General features: G+C 43.2%; 2 protein-coding genes across 3 annotated transcripts in view; both read right to left on the bottom strand.

The window, feature by feature from the left end:
• Positions 1-746: 746 nt before the first annotated feature.
• On the bottom strand, positions 747-19,826 carry RNF135 (ring finger protein 135). The gene is given in 9 exon segments (XM_060134734.1): positions 747-2,101; positions 2,104-2,498; positions 2,500-2,560; positions 4,082-4,171; positions 10,015-10,095; positions 10,098-10,176; positions 13,416-13,559; positions 17,104-17,422; positions 19,822-19,826. Coding segments are annotated over 9 exon segments (1,233 nt in total). The 3' UTR covers positions 747-2,042.
• The window catches only part of ADAP2 (ArfGAP with dual PH domains 2), a 32,852-nt gene continuing 31,132 nt past the window's right edge, over positions 19,274-20,993 (bottom strand). The window contains exons 12-13 of one of the 2 annotated variants that reach the window (XR_009537643.1): positions 20,223-20,286; positions 19,274-19,537 (exon numbers count right to left, since the gene is read on the bottom strand). The gene's annotated coding sequence lies outside the window, so the exon portion shown is untranslated. Of the gene's footprint in view, positions 20,287-20,993 lie in introns of both variants that reach the window. The other variant, XM_060134797.1, reaches the window with a different exon arrangement.

Below are 20,993 nucleotides of genomic sequence, written 5' to 3'. Positions count from 1 at the left end.
GTTGATAGGTATGAGGGTTCTTCCTGGGGGTGATGAAAATGTTCTAAAATTAGATTATGGTGATGGTTTCACAACTCTGTAAACATACTAAAACACATTGATTTGTACACTTTAAATAGGTGAATTTTATAGTATGTAAACTATATCTCAACAAAGCCGTTAAGAAAAAGATATATCAGGGTTTTTTAGGGTTTATGCTAGGGATGCATGTTTGCGTGCTAAAACTCTAAAGAAATGCAAGTAAGTGATTACTATAAAAGTCAGGATGCCTTTCAGGTGGACGGAGGGTTTTGTGATTGGAATGGGGCACATGAAAGAGCATCTGGGGTGGGCAGCAAGGTTTTCTTTCTTTCTTTTTTTTTTTATAAATTTATTTATTTTTGGGCTGCATTGGGTCTTTGTTGCTGTGTGTGGGCTTTCTCTAGTTGCGGCGAGTGGGGGCTACTCTTTGTTGCGGTGCGCGGGCTTCTCATTGCGGTGGCTTCTCTTGTGGAGCATGGGCTCTAGGCATGCGGGCTTCAGTAGTTGTGGCACGTGGACTCAGTAGTTGTGGCTCATGGGCTCTAGAGCGCAGGCTCAGTAGTTGTGGCGCACGGGCTTAGTTGCTCTGAGGCATGTGGGATCTTCCCAGACCAGGACTCGAACCTGTATTCCCTGCATTGGCAGGTGGATTCTCAACCACTGGGCAACCAGGGAAGCCCAAGGCTTTATTTCTTGACCTGAAAGGTAGTTACAACTGTGTTTAATAATAATAATAATTATTATTCCTTACACTGCACATGTGTTTTGTGTAGTTTTCTCTGTCCATTCTGTTAATATAATAAAATGATTCTAAAAAATAGGGGAAATCAAGTATGAGATGAGACCATGTGCCAGCCAGACTGTAAGGACCCCCCCCACCTCCTGGTATTCATGCCCTTGTGAACCCCAACCCCTTAAATGTGGGCGGGACCTGTGACTTGCTTCTAACCAATAGAATAAGGCAAAGGTGATGGCATACGTGTGATTATATGGCCCTGTGGTTACATTATATAAGGTTTAATGTCCACCTTGCTAGGAAACTTGATCTCCCTTGTTGGCTTTGAAGAAGTAAGCAGCCATGTTGCAGAGGCCCACCAAGTAAGGAACTGAGGGGGGTCCTCAGTCTGACGACTCACAAGGAACTGAATCCTGCCGATAACCACGTGAGCTTGGAAGCAGATGCTTCCCCAGTGGAGCCTCAGATGTCACCCGGCCCCAGTTCACACCCTGACTGCAGCTTGTGAGACTCCAAAACAGAGGCCTCAGCTAAGCTGTATCCTGACTCCTGGCCCACAGAAGCTGCGAGAGAATAAATATGTGTTGTTTGCAACCACTGAATGTGTGATAATAGTATTACACGGCAATTGATAGCATGCCCCTTGTGTGTGTGTAGGGGGGGGTCCCCTAAAATCAATCTCATTTTCAGTGATGCACTAGAAGGACTCACAGAACTCAGCAAAGCTGTTATACTTACGGTTACAGATGATTACAGTGAAAGGATACAGGTTAAAACCAGCAACAGAAAAAGGCACATAGGGCAGAGGCCAAGAGAGCCCACTCACTCCTCTCTCAGTGGAGTTATGGGGACAATGTTTAATTCTCCCAGGATGACGTATGACAACACACACGGAATACTGCCAACCAGGGAAGCACATTCAAGTCTTGGTGCCCAAGGCTTTGACTGGCGGTCGGTCATGCAGGCAGACTCACCGCCCAAGTGGCTGACCTTAGTTTCCAGCCCTTCCAGAAATCAAGCTGATACTGTGTGGCCCAAGGCCCTCAGATAAACACATTCTTATCAGGCAGGATATTCCAAGGGCTTAGATACTATCTCCCACTCAAGAGCCTGTCCTTTCTTGTAACCGGTCCGCGCAGGGTTTGAACAATGCAAGCCTGCTGGGTTAAACATTTACTTTGCATCCCTTAACTTTGGAAGCGGGATGTTAACTTGAGTCAAGTTGACTCCCTGCTTGAAGGCAGAGAGACCAGGAAATCAACAAGGTTTAACACCAAGGGAATGTTTATACGTTTATTTGCCTCATAGTCAGAGAGCTTCCAGGGAATAAGCCATACAGCCAGAGGCAGGGTGCAGAGGAAACGCAGCAGAGACTGGGCACTCAGAGACGAGCTTCACCTGATCAGCCACGGAATAGAAGGCAAGCTTTCCCTCCTCAAGGTCCAGCCAGATGCCCACCACACTAGGTCTGTTTGAGCCAAGGACAGTTTTCTTGACCATGTCCCATGCAGAGAGCTGGCTAGTCCCTTTCCACTCTACATACCAGGAGTCCCTGGTCCTTCCCAGGATCTGGTCACGCCTCATCCCCCAGGAAGCCACCCCAACTGCCCAGTGGCTACATCGCTGAGTGTCCACTTCCCAGTACTGCTGCCCAGAAGAGAGAGCCTGGGAACATAAGGCCTGGCAGGAGGCAAACCTCTCATGACTCCAGGGATAGGGCTGTGGGCGGTGAGATACAGTGATCCTTGGACACCTCCAGGCTACAGGAGAGGCTCCCTAGGTCAAAGGTTGGATTGATGACCCCTGGGGAAAAAAACCAGAACAGGACTAGCCACCTCTGATGGTTCATGCTAAGAGGTCTTCAAATAGCAAAAGGCAGCTTTGTGTCTTTGAGTGTGATAAAGTTTTACACATCCTGGCATTAAAACTGGTGCATCAAGGGACTTTCCTGGTGGCAAAGTGGTTAAGAATCTGCCTGCCAATGCAGGGAACACAGGTTCAAGCCCTGGTCCGGGAAGATCCCACATGCCACGGAGAAACTAAGCCCGTGCGCCACAACTACTGAAGCCTGTGTGCCACAACTACTGAAGCCCGTGCGCCTAGAGCCCGTGCTCCGCAACAAGAGAAGCTACTGCAATGAGAAGCCCGTGCACTGCAACGAACAGTAGTCCCCGCTCGCCTCAACTAGAGAAAGCCCGTGTGTAGTAATGAATACCCAACACAGCCAAAATAAATTTTAAAAAAATACATTGGTGCATCAACTTGCAGTAGGACCTTGTTATACATACCCCTGATGTTGTTCTAGTAACAATACCCTCCTTTCTCACCTCAATTTCTACTTACCCATTAGCCCTCTTTCAGGAAGCCCCCTGCCCCAGCAAAAGTCACGTCTTGGGGCTTCCCTGTTGGCGCAATGGTTGGGAGTCCACCTGTCGATGCAGGGGACGCGGATTCGTGCCCCGGTCCAGGAAGATCCCACATGCGGCGGAGCGGCTGGGCCTGTGAGCCATGGCCGCTGAGCCTGTGCGTCCGGAGCCTGTGCTCCGCAACGGGAGAGACCACAACAGTGAGAGGCCCGTGTACCGCAAAAAAAAAAAAAAAAAAAAAGTCACATCTTGCTTTTTCCCTAATACTTTACCTGATCTCTTATGATACTTACCATCTTCTACCTGTAGTACAGTGATTGATGACCATGGCTGTTTATATCTCTCCACTTACACATGATCTTCCTGATTAAGGATCATGTCATTCATTTTGTATATTTCATAATGTTTTCTTTTAAGGGAGTAAATAATTACTAATACACAGCATTCCTACTCTAGGCTCATACTTACACACATTCATTTAGCCTCATGACAATCCCACAAGGGAAGTAAGTACTATTATCCCCATCTTACAGATGAGGGAACTGAGGCTCTGAGAGATTACGTGACTTGTCCAAGATCACACAGCTAGTGAGAGGAGGAGCTGGGAGTCAAACCCAAGCAGTCTGGCTCCAGGATCCGTGCTCGCAAGGACCACTCCAGACTCGGACAGTGATGGTAGTTAAACAGGTTGGGGGATTGGCAGTTGGCAGTAAATGGTGGCCCCAGCATGGATGCCCAAAGTTGCCTGGGTTCTGAGTGCTCATGGGTCTGGCTTAGCCTGGAATTTGGGAGTCTTCAACTCCTTTTATCTTTGTGATCAGCTCCCCATGGAGAGGGGCCAGGTGTGGGGGAACTAGCCAAGGAGTGAGCCTAACAGCAGAGAGATGGACACAGCACGCTCTTGCAGCTCCTTGCTGAAGCAGGTCAAACCCAGGTTGTAAGCAGACCACATACTTACATTGAGCGAACGAGGAAGCCCTCTTGGGTGCCAGGTGGCTCTGGTCAGGCAGTGGGCATGAGGAGGAAGACAGAGCTTCTGGGAGTTCAACTATGGAATCAAAAAAATTGGGAGAGGGGCTTCCCTGGTGGCGCAGTGGTTGAGAATCTGCCTGCCAAGGCAGGGGACACGGGTTCGAGCCCTGGTCTGGGAGGATCCCACGTGCCACAGAGCAACTAGGCCCGTGAGCCACAATTACTGAGCCTGCGCGTCTGGAGCCTGTGCTCCGCAACAAGAGAGGCCGCGATAGTGAGAGGTCCACGCACCGCGATGAAGAGTGGCCCCCACTTGCCACAGGTAGAGAAAGCCCTCGCACGGAAACGAAGACCCAACACAGCCAAAAATAAATAAATTAATTAATTATTTTTAAAAAAAGCAACGAACAGTGAGAGAGAGAGAGAGACGTTTGAGAGAGAGACATTTAAAAAAAAAAATTGGGAGGGGAAGAAAGTCCCATCAAAAAAAGGCAAATAGAAAGTATCCAAACATCGTGATCAGCACATACAGCTTGTCCTCCTCCTCATCAGATCTTGATCAGGCAGTACATCCAGCTTAGGTACATCCAGCCCCATGTTCTTACCATGGACTTTTTTTTTTTTTTTACTGTCTGTTTCCTCACTGAGTTCTAAGCTCCTTGCTGGCAGAGACCTTGTTCATCTCTGTATTCTAAGCACAAGCCCATCGCCAGGCACATAGGAAGTTTTTCATGCATATTTATCAATATGCATGATAAAGGGATCACAGCCTCATGCAAGGGATCACGGGCACCCTGACACCCAGAATATCCACGCCCCCCAGGTCAGTGCTTTAAACTGTTATAAAACTGGGGAACATGAGATTCATCACAACTGCTAGGACCTATTACCTCTCAGTGTACATTGAGGGTTTCTTTTTTATTGAAGTATAGTTGATTTACAACGTTGTTTTAATTTCTGCTGTAAAGCAAAGTGATTCAGTTATACATACATATATTCTTTTTCATATTCTTTTCCATTATGGTTTATCACAGGATATTGAATATAGTTCCCTGTGCTACACAGTAGAACCTTGTTGTTTATCCATTCTACATGTAACAGTTTGCATCGGCTAATCCCAAAGTGTACTAAAGTTTAATTGTTACCTTAAAACTACTATGTACTTGCAATGACCATAGTTAGGTAGAATAAGGGACAGTAAGGGAAATGTCAGAGTATGGACTGTGAAGGTGAAATTTTCCCCTATTTGTACCTTGAGGTGACAGCAGCATAAAGTGAATCCAAGAGTCAGACTGAGAAGAGACAAAAGGCCCTATCTAGGGTGTGGGCTGTGAACACTTAGGTCATGAGAGCAGGAGAGCTGCCCTTCAAGAAGCCATGCTCAAAATCTACGTGGGGTACCACTCTTCTTTCTATTGAGCTGATAGGATTTTACTTATCGTTAATCACAGTTTTAAAAATGTTTGTAAGAACTGCTAGCTACTTCTTTCATTTTTTAGCTAACACAAGTTTTTCCCCTAGTGATAGAGAAAATAATCTACACTTGACTGGTTGGTTCTTAAAAATACTTAGAAAAAAGAAACGAAATTGAGTTATTTGTAGTGAGGTGGATGGACCTAGAGTCTGTCATACAGAGTGAAGTAAGTCAGAAAGAGAAAAACAAATACCGTATGCTAACACATATATATGGAATCTAAGGGAAAAAAAAAGTCATGAAGAACCTAGGGGTAAGACAGGAATAAAGACACAGACCCACTAGAGAATGGACCTGAGGATATGGGGAGGGGGAAGGGTAAGCTGTGACAAAGTGAGAGAGTTGCATGGACATATATACACCACTAAACGTAAAATAGATGGCTGGTGGGAAGCAGCCGCATAGCACAGGGAGATCAGCTCAGTGCTTTGTGACCACCTAGAGGGGTGGGATAGGGAGGGTGGGAGGGAGGGAGACGCAAGAGGGAAGAGATATAGGAACATATGTATATGTATAACTGATTCACTTTGTTATAAAGCAGAAACTAACACACCATTGTAAAGCAATTATACTCCAATAAAGATGTTAAAAAAATACTTAGAAAAAAAGAAACATGACGTACATTCATAAATATTGAGTAGCTATTAAATAAGACACTGGTAACTATTACAGAAATGAAGTATTTTGATACGTTAATCTCTCTGGGTATAAACTCAACTGCTTACCCACTGATTATGATAGGTTTCATAAAAGAACAAAAAATGATAGTTCATTAAACAATTGATTTGCCAGAAATATTTGTTATATAAACTTAATTGCTGAGAAATTTCTTTAAAACAGAATCTAAAGAATCTCATTTCTCTACTAAGAGAATAAGCTACAGGCTTTTTTTTTTTTAAAGTAGCCAGGATCCCTTGGATCCCTTGGGAATTTAAAATAATAATTTCAAGAACAAACCATTCTAAGCAGAATTGTTCTGCATAAAATTACAGTTGACCCTTGAATAGCACAGGTCTGAACTGCGAAGGTCCATTTATCTTTTTCAATAAATATACAAAAATATATGTGGATCAAAAATATATGTGGATCAATAAATATATGTGGATCAATAAATACACAAAAATATATGTGTAGAACATCACGTGCAAGACTTGTTTTGAAGTGGATAGCCTTTCCTTACATAAGCATAAGGTGAGTGATATTTAATATAAAATTAGTAGTGTGTTAGTTTTCCTTCTCTCCAGTTTTCTTTCTCTCCCTCTCTATCAGCCTACCATCATAGGTAACTGTTTTGTTTTAAAAAAATAACAATGTTCCTAATACTGTGTTATGAATATGACTGTAATATTGTATGCCATAAAAATTTTGTAATGATTAATCCATTAGTGTATAGGCTAGGCTACCACAAAGCAAGCATACTGTTGCTTCTTTGTTATCAATGCATGAATAGTTACACCTGTAAATAAATGTTTCTTTTTTGCATTATCTTTTCATTTTTGATGTCTTTCTTTTTTGCATTATCTTTTCATTTTTGATGTCTAGTGTTAGTAATATGTATGACATCCTCAGTGCTTTTTATCATATAAGACAATGTGTATGTAGATACTGACAGACGATTCATCTCATAAACAGATGATGTAAACTTACAGTATAGATAGCTACAGCAGAGTACTGTAAATGTATTTTCTCTTCTTTATGCTTTTCTTAATAAAGTTTTTTCTCTGGCTTACTTTATTGTAAGAATACAGTGTATAATACATAAAACATACAAAATATGTGTTAATCAACTGTTTATGTTATCTGTAAGGCTTCCAGTCAGCAGTACGCTATTGGTAGTTAAGTTTTGGGGCAGTCAAAAGTTATAGTGAAGACTTCCCTGGTGGCACAGTGGTTAAGAATCCGCCTGCCAATGCAGGGGACACGGGTTCGAGGCCTGGTCCGGGAAGATCCCACATGCCACAGAGCAACTAAGCCCGTGCGCCACAACTACTGAGCTTGCGCTCTAGAGCCCGCGAGCCACAACTACTGAAGCATGCGCACCTAGAGCCCGAGCTCCGCAACAAGAGAAGCCACCGCAATGAGAAGTCCACGGACCACAACGAAGAGTAGTCCCCGCTCGACGCAACTAGAGAAACCCCACGTGCAGCAACGAAGACCCAACGCAGCCAAAGATTAATTAATTAAAAATATAAATAAATAAAATAAAATAGGACTCCTGTTTACAAAAAAGAAAAAAGTTATAGTCAGATTTTTGGCTGTATAGGCGTTTGGTGCCCCTAACCCCCATGTTGTTCAAGGGTCAACTGTACTCCTCAGTAATTAAATTTGTATTACAAATAATCACCCCTGCTGGGTAAGCTACACCAAAATGCTTATCAAAACTTTAGTGTGCATGAAAATCCCCTGCAAAGTTGTCAAAAATGCAAATCCTTGGGGCTTACTCCCAGAGATGCTAACTCAATAGTCTGGCCATGGGCTTTGGATTCTGCTTATTTTTTAAGGGTGGAAAGATTTTTAATTAATATTATGAAGTCACCATAATACAGATATCAAAGCCACAAAAAGAACATATAAGGAAGAAAAAAAAAACATAGGCCAACAAACCTGGAGATTATCTGCATTCTTATTAGTGTTACAGAGAGGCCCGGGTTATACTCAAGAAACACTGTGCCCTTTAGGCTGCCTGATTTCCCTGGCAGCTCATGGTGTGTTTACATAGGGTCAAAGGAAACCATTGTGATGAGGCAGTCAAATTGCTTAGCAGCTGTTAAAGTGCTGGCTTGAAGAATAACTAATCTATTGTCTTAAAAACAATCTTGTGAGAACTTCAGGAAATGATGTTTCAGGAAATAGGCATATATTCAGATCTTATGTTTTAAAACTGTCCTGGACTGGTCCAAATAATCAAAATCAAAATACCAAAATAATCAACGTTGTACTTGCTAAGGCATACTTGAATTTTCTAAGTTAAATTTTAAAAATACTTAATATGTATACTTAATTCCTCAAAAAATTAAATATAGAATTGCCATATGATCCAGTAATTCCACTTGTAGGCATATATACAAAAGAATTGAAAGCAAGATCTCAAAGAGATGTTCATACCCATACTGATTTGTAAAGGTATCAAGATATATTAAGTAAAAAAAGAAAAGCAAAATGCAGAACAGTGTATACAATATGCTAACTTTTGTGTAAAAAAAAAAGATTGGGGGAGATAAGAATATAAACTTGTGTTTGCTTGTACTTACAAAAGTAAATTCTGAATGGACACTTAAGAAAACTAGTAAAGGTGGTTAACTGGGGGAATAAGAAGAATTGGACGAGAGTAGGAACACAACACTTTTGTTGTGTCTTTTTATATTTTTTGATTTTTGAATTAAAATTTTTAAATTTAATCCTCAAGTTTAAAGCTCGAGTTTAGATTTTAAATTAGGAACCCATCCTAAATTTAGGAGCACACAGGAGCTAAGAGGTCACTTTATTTCTCAGATCATTTTTGGAACAATTAATAAACTGTACTCTAACTGGTTTCCTTAAGAAACTTTTCCCAAGGAATCATGCTTCTCCACTTAAATAAGAAACTTTTTAACAGAGCAAGATGATTTAAATATCTAAAAGCTCTAAGAGATACGTCTGTAAAGCATACAAAGCCTGCCGTGGCCGAGTCAGGAGGCAGAGGCAAGGGAGACCAGAGCACTTGTCTAAGGGGCAGGTGTGAATTGTTTTTCAATCCTGAGCCACTGAACAACAGCGAACCTAAAAGTCAGGACAGAAAGGTTGTTTTCTACATTGTTACCCTTTATTATTAAACACACTGGCCAGAGATTACAGTTGAGTAGAATTTTTTTTTTTTATTTTTGCGGTATGTGGGCCTCTCACTGTTGTGGCCTCTCCCGTTGCGGAGCACAGGCTCCAGACGCGCAGGCTCAGCGGCCATGGCTCACGGGCCCAGCCGCTCCGCGGCATGTGGGATCCTCCCGGACCGGGGCACGAACCCGTGTCCCCTGCATCAGCAGGCGGACTCTCAACCACTGCGCCACCAGGGAAGCCCAGTTGAGTAGAATTTATGAAGAACTATATACAAAGTTGCATGCTTCATTAATAAGGACATTTACTAGTGAAAAATAAAAAGCTGCCTATTTCTGAATCTCCTCAGGTAGATAACACAGATGCACGGTGAGCAAGCAAAATCAGATCTCGGTTCTGGATTTATAGATCTTAGAAAACGAGTTTCTATCTATGAAGGGCCTGTGATACATCACACCTCCAGTCAGGTCCAAAAACACATCCAGTCACAAAAATAGCTCAGCCCACTCCTTCCTCATTCACACCACAGGGATAACACAGCTGGGCTCTCAGATCCTGTCCCCAAAAAACAAAGCCACGGAACGCTGCCCCAACTTCCATAATTAAACCTCCTCTACCAAATAAAATCAACTCACCCTGCATTTGTTCTTCAAGGGCCTCTTTCCACATGAAGTTTTCTTGTAATTTTTCCTGGATCTCTTCTAGGTCATGGAGATGTCTCTCATTTTCCCCTCAGGTGTGTTGGAAGTCACTAGTTTTGGAGAAGCCAAGGAAAAGTCTACCCCATCTGACAAAGCCTATTGATGAATCATTTAAAAAAAAAAAAAAAGAAGAAGAAGGAGAAGGAGAATAATAATAATAGGAAGAAGAAGAAAGGAAGGAAGGAAGAAGGAAAAAAGAAAATCTCTTCAGGAATGCATCAAATATATTCCAGTTCGGGGCTTCCCTGGTGGCTCAGTGGTTGAGAGTCCTCCTGCCGATGCAGGGGACACAGGTTCGTGCCCCGGTCCGGGAAGATCCCACATGCCGTGGAGCGGCTAGGCCCGTGAGCCATGGCCACTGAGCCTGCGCGTCAGGAGCCTGTGCTCTGCAACGGGAGAGGCCACAGCAGTGAGAGGCCCGCGTACAGCAAAAAAAAAAAAAAAAAAAAATATATATATATATATATATATATATTCCAGTTCTACCAACCATCTATAATTTTCTACTTACCTCCTAACGGGTTTTTCAAAACATAGTTAGGTCCTCAAAGTATGCGCCTTGAAAACAATCTGGAATGACACACAGTATGGCAAAAGTATTAGAGAATGGCGATGTCTTGGTGATGGGGTTACGGATGATTTTCATTTGTTTTTTCAACTGCAATATATTTTCTAGTATTTTGTACAACAGATATGGGGTTCTTAGTTCATACCCCCAAAACGTTTGAAAATTTTAGGCCCATCTTATAGGGGCTTTACAAAATAAATAATACAGATAGTCACTAAGATAAGCTACAGAGGCTGAAATAATCTTCCCCAGACTGCTATCATAACTCTTCCTAAGGGCCAAGACAAACATGTTGCCTGCATACAGGCCCTGCTCTCTGGGGCCTCTAACACACACTCCCTGATTTTCTTTAACTTCAGGTCCTGTTATTCCCCAACACAGACTCTCATCTGCTCACCACCTTCCCACCTTCAGCACCTGACTTTCCTTCCCAACTTTGCAAAATCCATTTCCCATTCTTTTTGCCAATCATAACAGGGGTAGGTACCACCTGCTGAATATTTTCCACTGCTCACCTCTAATTTGCCTAACAACTTTCCAAGATAGGTTTATTATCCCCATTTTACAAAAGAGGGAGTTCATGGAGGTTAACTATATTGTCATAGCTAATTTGATTGTCCCACATTTTCACATTGCTCAAGCACTTTTTTAAGCAAGATCTTTAAAAAAAAATCTCCACATTAAACCAATGAGGTGCAGGCCATGGATCATTTTTGTTTGTTTTACAGATAGAAATCTGAGACTCAGAAAGATGAAATGACTTGTCCAAGGTCATAATACTAGTGAGTGGCAATGTCAGGACTTATGGACGGACTCTCAGACCTTCTACCCCAACACACTGCATCCCTGAGGACCCATTTATTCACTCACTCAAATACACTGGGTGTTTGCTGAGCGCTTACTATGTGCCAAGCACTGTGTTAGGCTTGGGGATACAAGAGTGAACAAAGGAACAAAAGCCATTAAGGTCACCGCCCTCATAGAGCTTAGAGTCCGGTGCAAGGGAAGAGGGATGAAAGACATTAATAAATTATGGTGCCAATCATTATCAAGTCACAACTGTAACAACTGCTACAAATGAAAGGTACGTGGAATCATACATAAGAGCCTCTAATAAGGGGATTTGACTTGTTCAAGGAAATCAGTGAAGGCTTCTCCAAGGAAGTGATAATCTAGCTGAGGTCTGAAGGATGAGCAGGCACTACCTACATGACAGAGTAAAAGAAGAACATTCCATGGTGTGGGCCCTGTGATGGGAAGAAGTGTGACACTCCGGAGGGAACAAATCAGAGCAATTAAAAGACTTTGGTAGAAATCCAGGCAAGAAATAGTCATCGGATTGGATTAGAGTCATCTTTAAGGAGCTGAAGAATACTAAATAGGGGGCTTCCCTGGTGGCACAGCAGTTAAGAATCCGCCCACCAATGCAGGGGACACATGTTTGAGCCCTGGTCCAGGAAGATCCGACATGTCACAGAGCAATTAAGCCCGTGCGCCACAACTACTGAGCCTGCCCTGTAGAGCCCGCGAGCCACAACTACTGAAGCCCGTGTGCCACAACTACTGAAGCCCGTGCACCTAAGAGCCCATGCTCCGCAACAAGAGAAGCCACCACAATGAGAAGCCGGCGCACCGCAACAAAGAGTAGCCCCCGCTCTCAGCAACTAGAGAAAACCCGCGTGCAGCAGCAAAGACCCAATGCAGCCAAAAATTAAATTTTTTTTTTTTAAAAAAAGAATAGTAAATAGATTCAAGAGATGTTTAGGCAGATGATGGAAGAGGTGACATGATTCCCAGGTTTCTGGCTTGTGCACTTGGAAGGGCTACAGGGTCAGTTGCTGAGACGGGGTATTCCAGAGGAGAAACAGTGCAGGACGGATTAAGTGCGATGTGTCTTTGAGATGCTAAGAGAAGATGAGAAGGAAGACACCAGACCAGAACTCAGAGAAGGGTCCAGGCTGAAGCTGTATTTGTGCACAGAGGTGGTAGTTAAAACCACAGGAATGCAGAGGACCATGTAGGGGGAACAGACAACGACCTACAACTCAGCCTTGAAGAATCCCAGCATCTCACTGCTTAGCAGCGGAGAGTAAACCTGCAAAACAGACTGAAAAGGAGCAGCTGGAGAGAAATGCAGAAAGGCTGGAAGACTCGTGTCCCAGAGCTAAGGGAAAAGAAAGCTTCAAGAATGAAGTTGTGAAAAGAAGCAGACTCACAGATATAGAAAATAAATTAGTGGTTACCAGTGGGTAGAGGGGAGGGAGGGGCAATATAGAGATAGGGCAGTGGGAGGAACAAACTGTTGGGTGTAAGATAGGCTACAAGGATATATTGTACATACAGGAAATATAACCAGTATTTTCTAATAACTGTAAATGGACCGTAACCTTTCAAAATTATACAAAAATTTTTCAAAATTAAAAAAAAAAAGAATGAAGTTGTGGTTGACTGTGTCAAAGGCTGCTGAAAGGCCAATGAGGATAAGAGCTAGAACGTCTACAGGATTTGCGTAGAGGTCACGGGTCATCTTAGAGCTGGTTAGGTGGAGTGATAAGGATAGAACCTAGCCCACTTGAAGCCTTCTTACCTCACCTCAAGCATTCCAAACTCCTGATCATCCCTGTTTGGTGGTGAAGAGCATGGTAAAAGACGGGGACTTAGCGCATCCTTCAACTGCAAACCGATTCATGTTGCTCCCTAGCTGTCCCAGGGAGCTGTCCCTAGCGCCACCCCCTGGCACATCCTTTCTTCTCCCAGATGAGCCTACCACAGCCAGGATGCTCATTTCATTGTCTGGTTCAGATTCTGGGAGATGTCTCTGACTCTGAAGGCTCCTGACAGTATCTATAAGCCGTTCCACCAGCTCTGCGAGCCCCCAGCCAACTTCTGTGATGCTCTTCTGCGCCACCGCCTTTAAAAGAGCAAAGCAGAGCACAAAGCTGGACCCAGGAACCAGTTCTAGACAGAGGGAGCTGTAAACACTGGATAAAGGAGGCAGGCAAGGAAGTGACAAAAATGTCTAGAGGGCAAGGAGGTAAGCTCCCTGGACCTTTGGCATGCCCATTTCCCCCTACTGGTGGTCCAGTGGCCATAACAGAGAACCAGAGTTCATCCATAGGATGGGGGAGGGGGAGAGGGTGAGGCATGAAGGGAAGTCTAGGGGTCATTTTGAACAGGGGAAGTCAGAGACGAAATAGGGTGAGAGCCTGGAGGTTTGGCAGCACTGGTGGCGGCTGATGAGGTGAGTGGAAGGCATTTGGCTCGGGTTTCAGCTCCACTCTCAACTCTGACTGACTCGTCCTGTGTCTTCATCACTCCTTTCATAAATAAAAGCGACCATCCCTCCTTCTCTTCAACAGTGAAAAGGATCGACTATGAAAAGATCTTGGAGACTTTAAAGTGATGTGCAGATGCAAACTCTTTTGTTTGTTTATTGACATCCTTCATATTTAAAGAAACATTCAGATGAGAATGCTAAACCACTCCGCTTCCGGAGCTTCATCTGCTCAGCTGCCTGGCTGGGAATGGGAGGAAGTTTTGCAGCCAACACATTCTGGCAACACCCTTAAGACCTGGTCACAGTCATCTGAGGCAGGCGGGGCCCAGACTTCAATGGAGAAATTTGCATTACCTCCAAAAGAGGTCCTACGGAGAGCCACAGAAATACAAGATGTTCATCATCTTACTCTAAATAAACCAGAGTTTTTAGAACTTTGGAGGGACATTTTTCACTTTTTAAATTATGCTGGAACCTCAAAAACTGGAGAACCAGTTTTTCATCTCTAAGAAGCACTGACGTCCCTCAAAATAGCATGTGTTTTGGAAGCCATATGCAGACTATTTTATAGAGGAGGTGGCTGACCACGGGTAAAATTGTTTGCTCTTAAATTTCCAGGTCTCACTCTTAAATATTCAGGCAGCTGGAATTCTGGAATGGAGCCCTTATCTAGACACCTGAACAAATTAACAACTTTAAAAAATAAGTGTGTTGCTTTTTCCATCCATAAAAGAACTGCACACTCATTGTGGTGAATTTAGAAAATACAGAGAATGAAAAAGAAGAAATGTTTTAAATTATCCAATATCCTACCATCCACAGGCAATCATTTTAATTTAAAAGCCAATGGAAAGTATAGTCAGTCACTATAAGCTATACTAACAAAGGGTTTTAAGGACCTGAGGAATAATGCTGTATTTATTTATTTATTGCCTGCACCACTTGGTTTATAGGATCTCAGTTCCCCGACCAGGGATTGAACCCGGGCCACAGCAGTGAAAGCTCCCAGTCCTAACCAGTAGACCACCAGGGAACTCCCAATGCTGTATTTATAACCAAAAAGAAGAGAACAGCTTTATTCATAATTGCAAAAAAAAAAAAAAAGGAAATAACCAATATGTCCATCAAAAAGTGAATCGATAAACTGTGGGACATCTATGCAATGGAATATTATTTGACAATAAAAAGAAATGAGCTATCAAGCCACAAACCTTAATTTTGTTTAATGAAAGAAGCTAGCCTGAAAAAGCTAGATACTGTATGATTCCAAAGATACGACATTCTAGAAAGCGCAAAACTAAAGAGATAGCAAAAAGTCAGTGGTTGCCGGGGTTGGGGAGAAGGAGGGGGTACAAAGAGGCAGGGTGCAGGGGATTTTCAAGGCATAAAACTGTTAACTACAGATACATGACTTCATGCATTTGTCAAAATCCATAGAACGGTACAACACAGAGAGTGAACCCTGATGTAAACTGTGGATTTTAGTTAATAACGACGTATCAATATTGGTTCATAAATTGTAACAAGTGTACCAAACTAATGCAAGATATTAATAATAAGGGTAACGATGAGGTGTATATGGGAATTTTCTGTACTATCTGCTCAATTTTCTGTAAGCCTAGAACTGCTCTGAAAAATAGTCTATTAATTAATTTTTTTAAAAAAAGAGGAGTGGATAGCTCCAAGCTCTTTTACCCTCCACCAACCCCGCCCCCCCCCCACGCGCGCGCGCGCGCGCGCGCGCACACACACACACACACACAAACACAGAGAAACGTCTCAAGACAAGCAGAAACTGTCAGAACCAACTTTGTCAGAACTCTGGCAGACACTGACTCAAAAAAGCACAACCTGGCAGTAGGAAAGCTTTGTGGCATTTTGACTTGCTCTTGCCCCGTTCCCTTCCTGGCTCAGTGATGGTATTGAAAATTCCCAGCGTGAAACTCTGGTCCTGGTTCCCAAAGGAGCAGAGCAGATCTTATTCACAAACCATTGTGTCTGTCTGTTCTAACCTGGCTGCGGGCTGCCTGAAGGAATGCCACAGGGTGCTCATCTTTGTTTCACCTAACCCAGAGCTCAGACCAGAAAGGTGGTGAGTATTGCTCAGAAGTTCTGCAAGCGGAGTTAAACTTGCAGGTGTCTGGGGCAAAAGACTGTGGTGGAAACACAATAACCTAAGTCCCAGAAGCAAATAGACCAGGAGCAAATAGACCTAAGTCCCAGGAGCAAAAGTTGGGGAAAATTGGAACCCTACTTTGTTAATGGGAATGCAAAGTATTGTTGTTGCTGTGGAATGCAGTTTGGCTGTTCCTCAATAAGTTAAACACAGAATTACCATATGATCCAACAATTCTACTCCTACCCAGAATAACTGAAAATAGGAACTCGGATACTTGTACATCAACGTTCACTGCAACATTACTCGCAATTACCCAAAGGTGGAAACAATCCAAGTGTCCATCGATGTTTGAATTGATTCAAAAAAAAAAAGTGGTATAATCATACAAGGGAATTATTATTCAGCCACAAAAAGGAATGAAGTTCGGATACATGCTACGACATGAATGAATCTTGAAAACATTATAGCAAGTGAAAGAAGCCAAAGCCAGAAACAAACTGACAAATATTGTATGATTCCACTTCTGTGAAATATCTAGAGTAGGCAAAGTCACAGAGACAGAAAGTAGAATAGAGGTTACCAGGGGCTGGAGGGCAGGGGAGGGAGAAATTATTGCTTCATGGGTACAAAGCTTGTTTGTGGTGATGAAAAAGTTTTGGAACTAGATAGTGGTGATGGTTGCACAGCACTGTAAATATAATGCCACTGAATTGTACATTTTAAAATGGTTAAATGGCAAATTTTATGTTATATAACGTAAACATATTTTAGCACAATTAAAAATTGTCAGAGAGACACAGTGGGTGCAGAAAGACTGGAAATAAGTGGAAAGAGGCCAGGGTGGATAGCGCCTAGGTTGATAGGATTATTGATTTTGATTTTTTTTTTCTGCTTCATATTTTTCTGAACTTTCCAAATAACGGGTTCTACATTCAGACTGAGAAAAGTAACGTGAAAATACAATCAGGAGGAGAGGAAGCGCCGTGGGGATAATGGGATGCAGTCGGCGTGCGCGGGCGGATGGAGGTCAGAGGGCAGTCTCTGGTCCCGCCTTCCTACCGGCAGCTGCGCTGTGCGGCGCGGGGGCCCGGGCGCTGGGTTCGGGCCCTCCAGCTCGCGTGCCTCCCGACTGTACTTGTCCTCCAGGTCCTGCACCATCGTGTTCTTCCGCAGCTGCAGCGGCCGCTCGGCGCCCTCGCGGCAGGTGGGGCAGGACCCGTGGCGCCCTGCGCCCCACAGACCCATCAGGCAGTTGTGACAGAAGCTGTGGCCGCAGGAGAGCGTGGCGGGCCGGGCCAGCAGCTCGTGACAGATGATGCAGCCCAGGTCGTCCTCGGCCAGTCACATGGGGACGGCCGGGCAGGCGTCCAGGCCCGCCCTGGTCCCCAGACCGCCGCCGCTCCGCCCACCCCCGGGGTTGGCGCGCGGAAGTCAGGGCTACGTCGGGGGCTGCCAGCCCTGCGGCTACGTCTCCTCCTGCTCCTCCCTCGTTCTCCCTGTCCCCTCCTCCTTCGCTGCAGCTTGGGTCCACCCTTGATTCCTTTTTTCCAGTCCTTTTGCAAGCTGATTTATGCGCTGGGAAATGCGCTCGCCCCAGGCCGTTAGAAACCCACTGATGTCCCAAAGATTTTCTTTAGCTTGATGTCCCCCACTCCCATCAAAGTGCAACCCTGGGACTTCCCTGGCGGTCCAGTGGTTGGGACCCCCGCTAACACTGCAGGGGGCGCGGGTTCGACCGGGGAACTAAGATCCCACATGCCCCTAGGTGTGGCCAAAAGATATCGATAGATAGATAGACGATAGATAGCTAGATAGATAGATAGATAGAGATAGATAATAAATAGGTAGATAATAGATAGATAATAGATTAGATAGGTAAGTAGATAGATAGATAATTGATTAGATAGATTAGATAGATAATAGATTAGATAGATAATAGGTAGATAGATAATAGATTAGATAGATAGATAGGTAGATTAAATAGATAGATAATAGGTAGGTAGATAGGTAATAGATTAGATAGATAGGTAGATAGATAATAGATTAGATAGATAATAGATAGATAATAGATAGATAGGTAAAGATAGATCGATAGATAATAGATAGGTAGATAGATAATAGATAGGTAGATGGATTAGATTAGATAGATAATAAATAGATTATAGATTAGATAGAGCGATAGATGGTAGATGGATAGATTAGATAGATAGATTGGATAGATAGGTAGATAGATAATAGGTAGGTAGATAGATAGATTAGATAGATAGGTAGATAATAGATAGATTAGATAGATAGGTAGATAGATAATAGATTAGATAGATTAGATAATACATAGGTAAAGATAGATCGATAGATAATAGATAGATAATGGATAGATAGGTAGATGGATTAGATAGATAATAGATAGATTAGATAGAGCAATAGATGATAGATGGATAAATTAGATAGATTGGATAGATAGGTAGATAGATAATAGATAGATAGGTAGATAGGTAGATAGATAATAGATTAGATAGGTAGGTAGATTAGACAGAAGGGGCTTCCCTGGTGGCGCAGTGGTTGAGAGTCCGCCTGCCGATGCAGGGGACACGGGTTCGTGCCCCGGTCCAGGAAGATCCCACATGCCCGGAGCGGCTGGGCCCGTGAGCTATGGCCGCTGAGCCTGCGCGTCCGGAGCCTGTGCTCCGCAACAGTAGAGGCCACAACAGTGAGAGGCCCGCGTACCACAAAAAAAAAAAGATTAGATAGATAGGTAATAGATAAGATAGATTAGATAGATAGATGCCCCAACAACTCTTGGGAGGAGGAAAAGGAGTGGATTCGATTTAAGAACTCTTTTCTGAGAATGCGCCCACTAGGTGTCATCCAACCACTCCAAGTAGTGAGGGGTTGAAGAATACTCGGTGCAGAGAGCTGTGAAACTCTTTAAAAATACCGATGTTGTTTGGCCTCCACTCCCAGAGAGTCTGATTTCATTGTCTTGGGTGGAGCCCCAGTGGGGTATTTTTAAAAATCTCCCCCAGATGATTCTAATGTGCAGCCAAAGTTGAGTGACCCCTAGACTTTTAAAATCGCTATTACAATGCAAAAGTGAGCCACTGTTTCCTTACTGCTCTCTGCTGACTGAAAGCACATTACCCGATAGACTTCAGGACAAAAATACTAAAGTTTGTTTTCTTTTTTTCTTATAATTTAATTTTTAAAAATTTTTATTCATTTATTTGTTTATTTATTGGCTGCGTTGGGTCTTTGTTGCTGCGCCTGGGCTTTCTCTAGTTGTAGTGAGCAGGGGCTGCTCTGGGCTTCTCATTGCAAGTGGCTTCTCTTGTGGAACACAGGGTTCTAGGTGCGCAGGCTTCAGTAGTTGTGGCACGTGGGCTCAATAGTTGTGGCTCTTGGGCTCTAGAGTGCCAGCTTAGTAGTTGTGGCACTCGGGCTTAGTTGCTCCATGGCATGTGGGATCTTCCTGGACCAGGGCTTGAACCTGTGTCCCCTGCATTGGCAGGCAGATTCTTAACCACTGTGCCACCAGGAAAGTCCCAAAGTGTGTTTTCTTCAGGTAACAGGCCTGGCTCTGGTGGGGCTTGCTCTCTTCCTCCTCTCTTATTCCAGTCCCAAGTGCATTACAAGTAGAAAATGTGAGAGCTGGAAGAGCAAAGTCCCCAAGAGACAAAGGAACTTACAGGCTTACACAGCAAAAACTGAATGGCAGAGAACAGGGCCTGTATCTCCGTGATCTGTTGAAATGAACTAAAAATGTCTTATATTTTATTTTACCCCATATTGCCTGGTGTCAAAGTAGGTACCAGATAATACAAATTTGTGTCTATTTCCAATACTGGAAATGACAGGAAGTAGTCCTTAGCGCTGCTCATCCAAGTTTCCAGCTCTTTCCCCGTCTAGGCACTTGGTAGGATTGGCACTTCTCTGACACTCTTGAAACACATAGAAGTAATACGTCAACTTCACATCAGCTTAAAAAGCTAGTAAGTCGTTGCGTCTTTTTCTGCCAGCTGCCCTAACTATAGAGATGAAATCGTAATTTGGTGGCCCCTGCCGGCCCACACTAGGACATGCAGTAAAGGAGAGAAATAAACCTGAGATACGTTTAAGTTACTGAGATTTAGTGGGTGCTTGTTGCTGCAGCATAACCTAGCCTATCCTGACTGATAGATTACCTGGATTTTGTTCCAGAGACTTCTCATTTGAAGTAAACTCATAGCTTCTCTGCACCTGTCTTTTCTGGAAAAGAAGCACAATTCCAGGCACATTTGCTTAAATCTTCCATCTTAACAAATAAAATTTCCTTTGATATAAGCCTCCCTCTAGCCACCCCTCCTTCTCTTCTCCATTACACCCCAAATTTCTTGAAAGAGTAGATTAACCAGTGGTCTTCAAACTTTTTTTTCTTGGACACCTCCTAAAAGTTTTATGCAAAAACATGCAGTGGTTACAAGAAAGGAGGGAGGGGTAGGAGGGGTCAGCCCTAGCTGGAAAAATACATGAACAATTTCTTCCTTTACATCAGAAATTTTATCATTCTTTCATCTTGAACTTGTATTTCCATTCCACTCTCCTCACAGAACTCTATTCTAAGGAGTATATTTTATGACGAAAGTCTTTTATAACTTTGTGATCACTTTCGTCACTTTGTTATAATTTTCTGCAACAAAAATATGTACATATATTGAATTTTCAACCTTTTTACTTCTTTGGCCCTGCTTCCCCCGACCAGGGGTCGAACCCGCAGGGAGTCTTAACCACTGGAACTCCACGGAAGTCCCTCGTTTTTACTTCCTGTGACCCAAAGTCTCTTGTTAAATTTTTCTCCTGGATTGAATTATCATTGCAATTATTACTATCAATCAAAACAAAAAATATTGTAAATTTATATAAATAATTGTTAAACAAAAAGTAAATTTTTATCGGAATTAAAGCTCTTCATGAGA

Source organism: Lagenorhynchus albirostris, chromosome 20 (genome assembly GCF_949774975.1).
Source record: "Lagenorhynchus albirostris chromosome 20, mLagAlb1.1, whole genome shotgun sequence".
Lineage (NCBI taxonomy): Eukaryota > Metazoa > Chordata > Mammalia > Artiodactyla > Delphinidae > Lagenorhynchus > Lagenorhynchus albirostris.
This window is presented reverse-complemented; position numbering and strand designations above follow the sequence as displayed.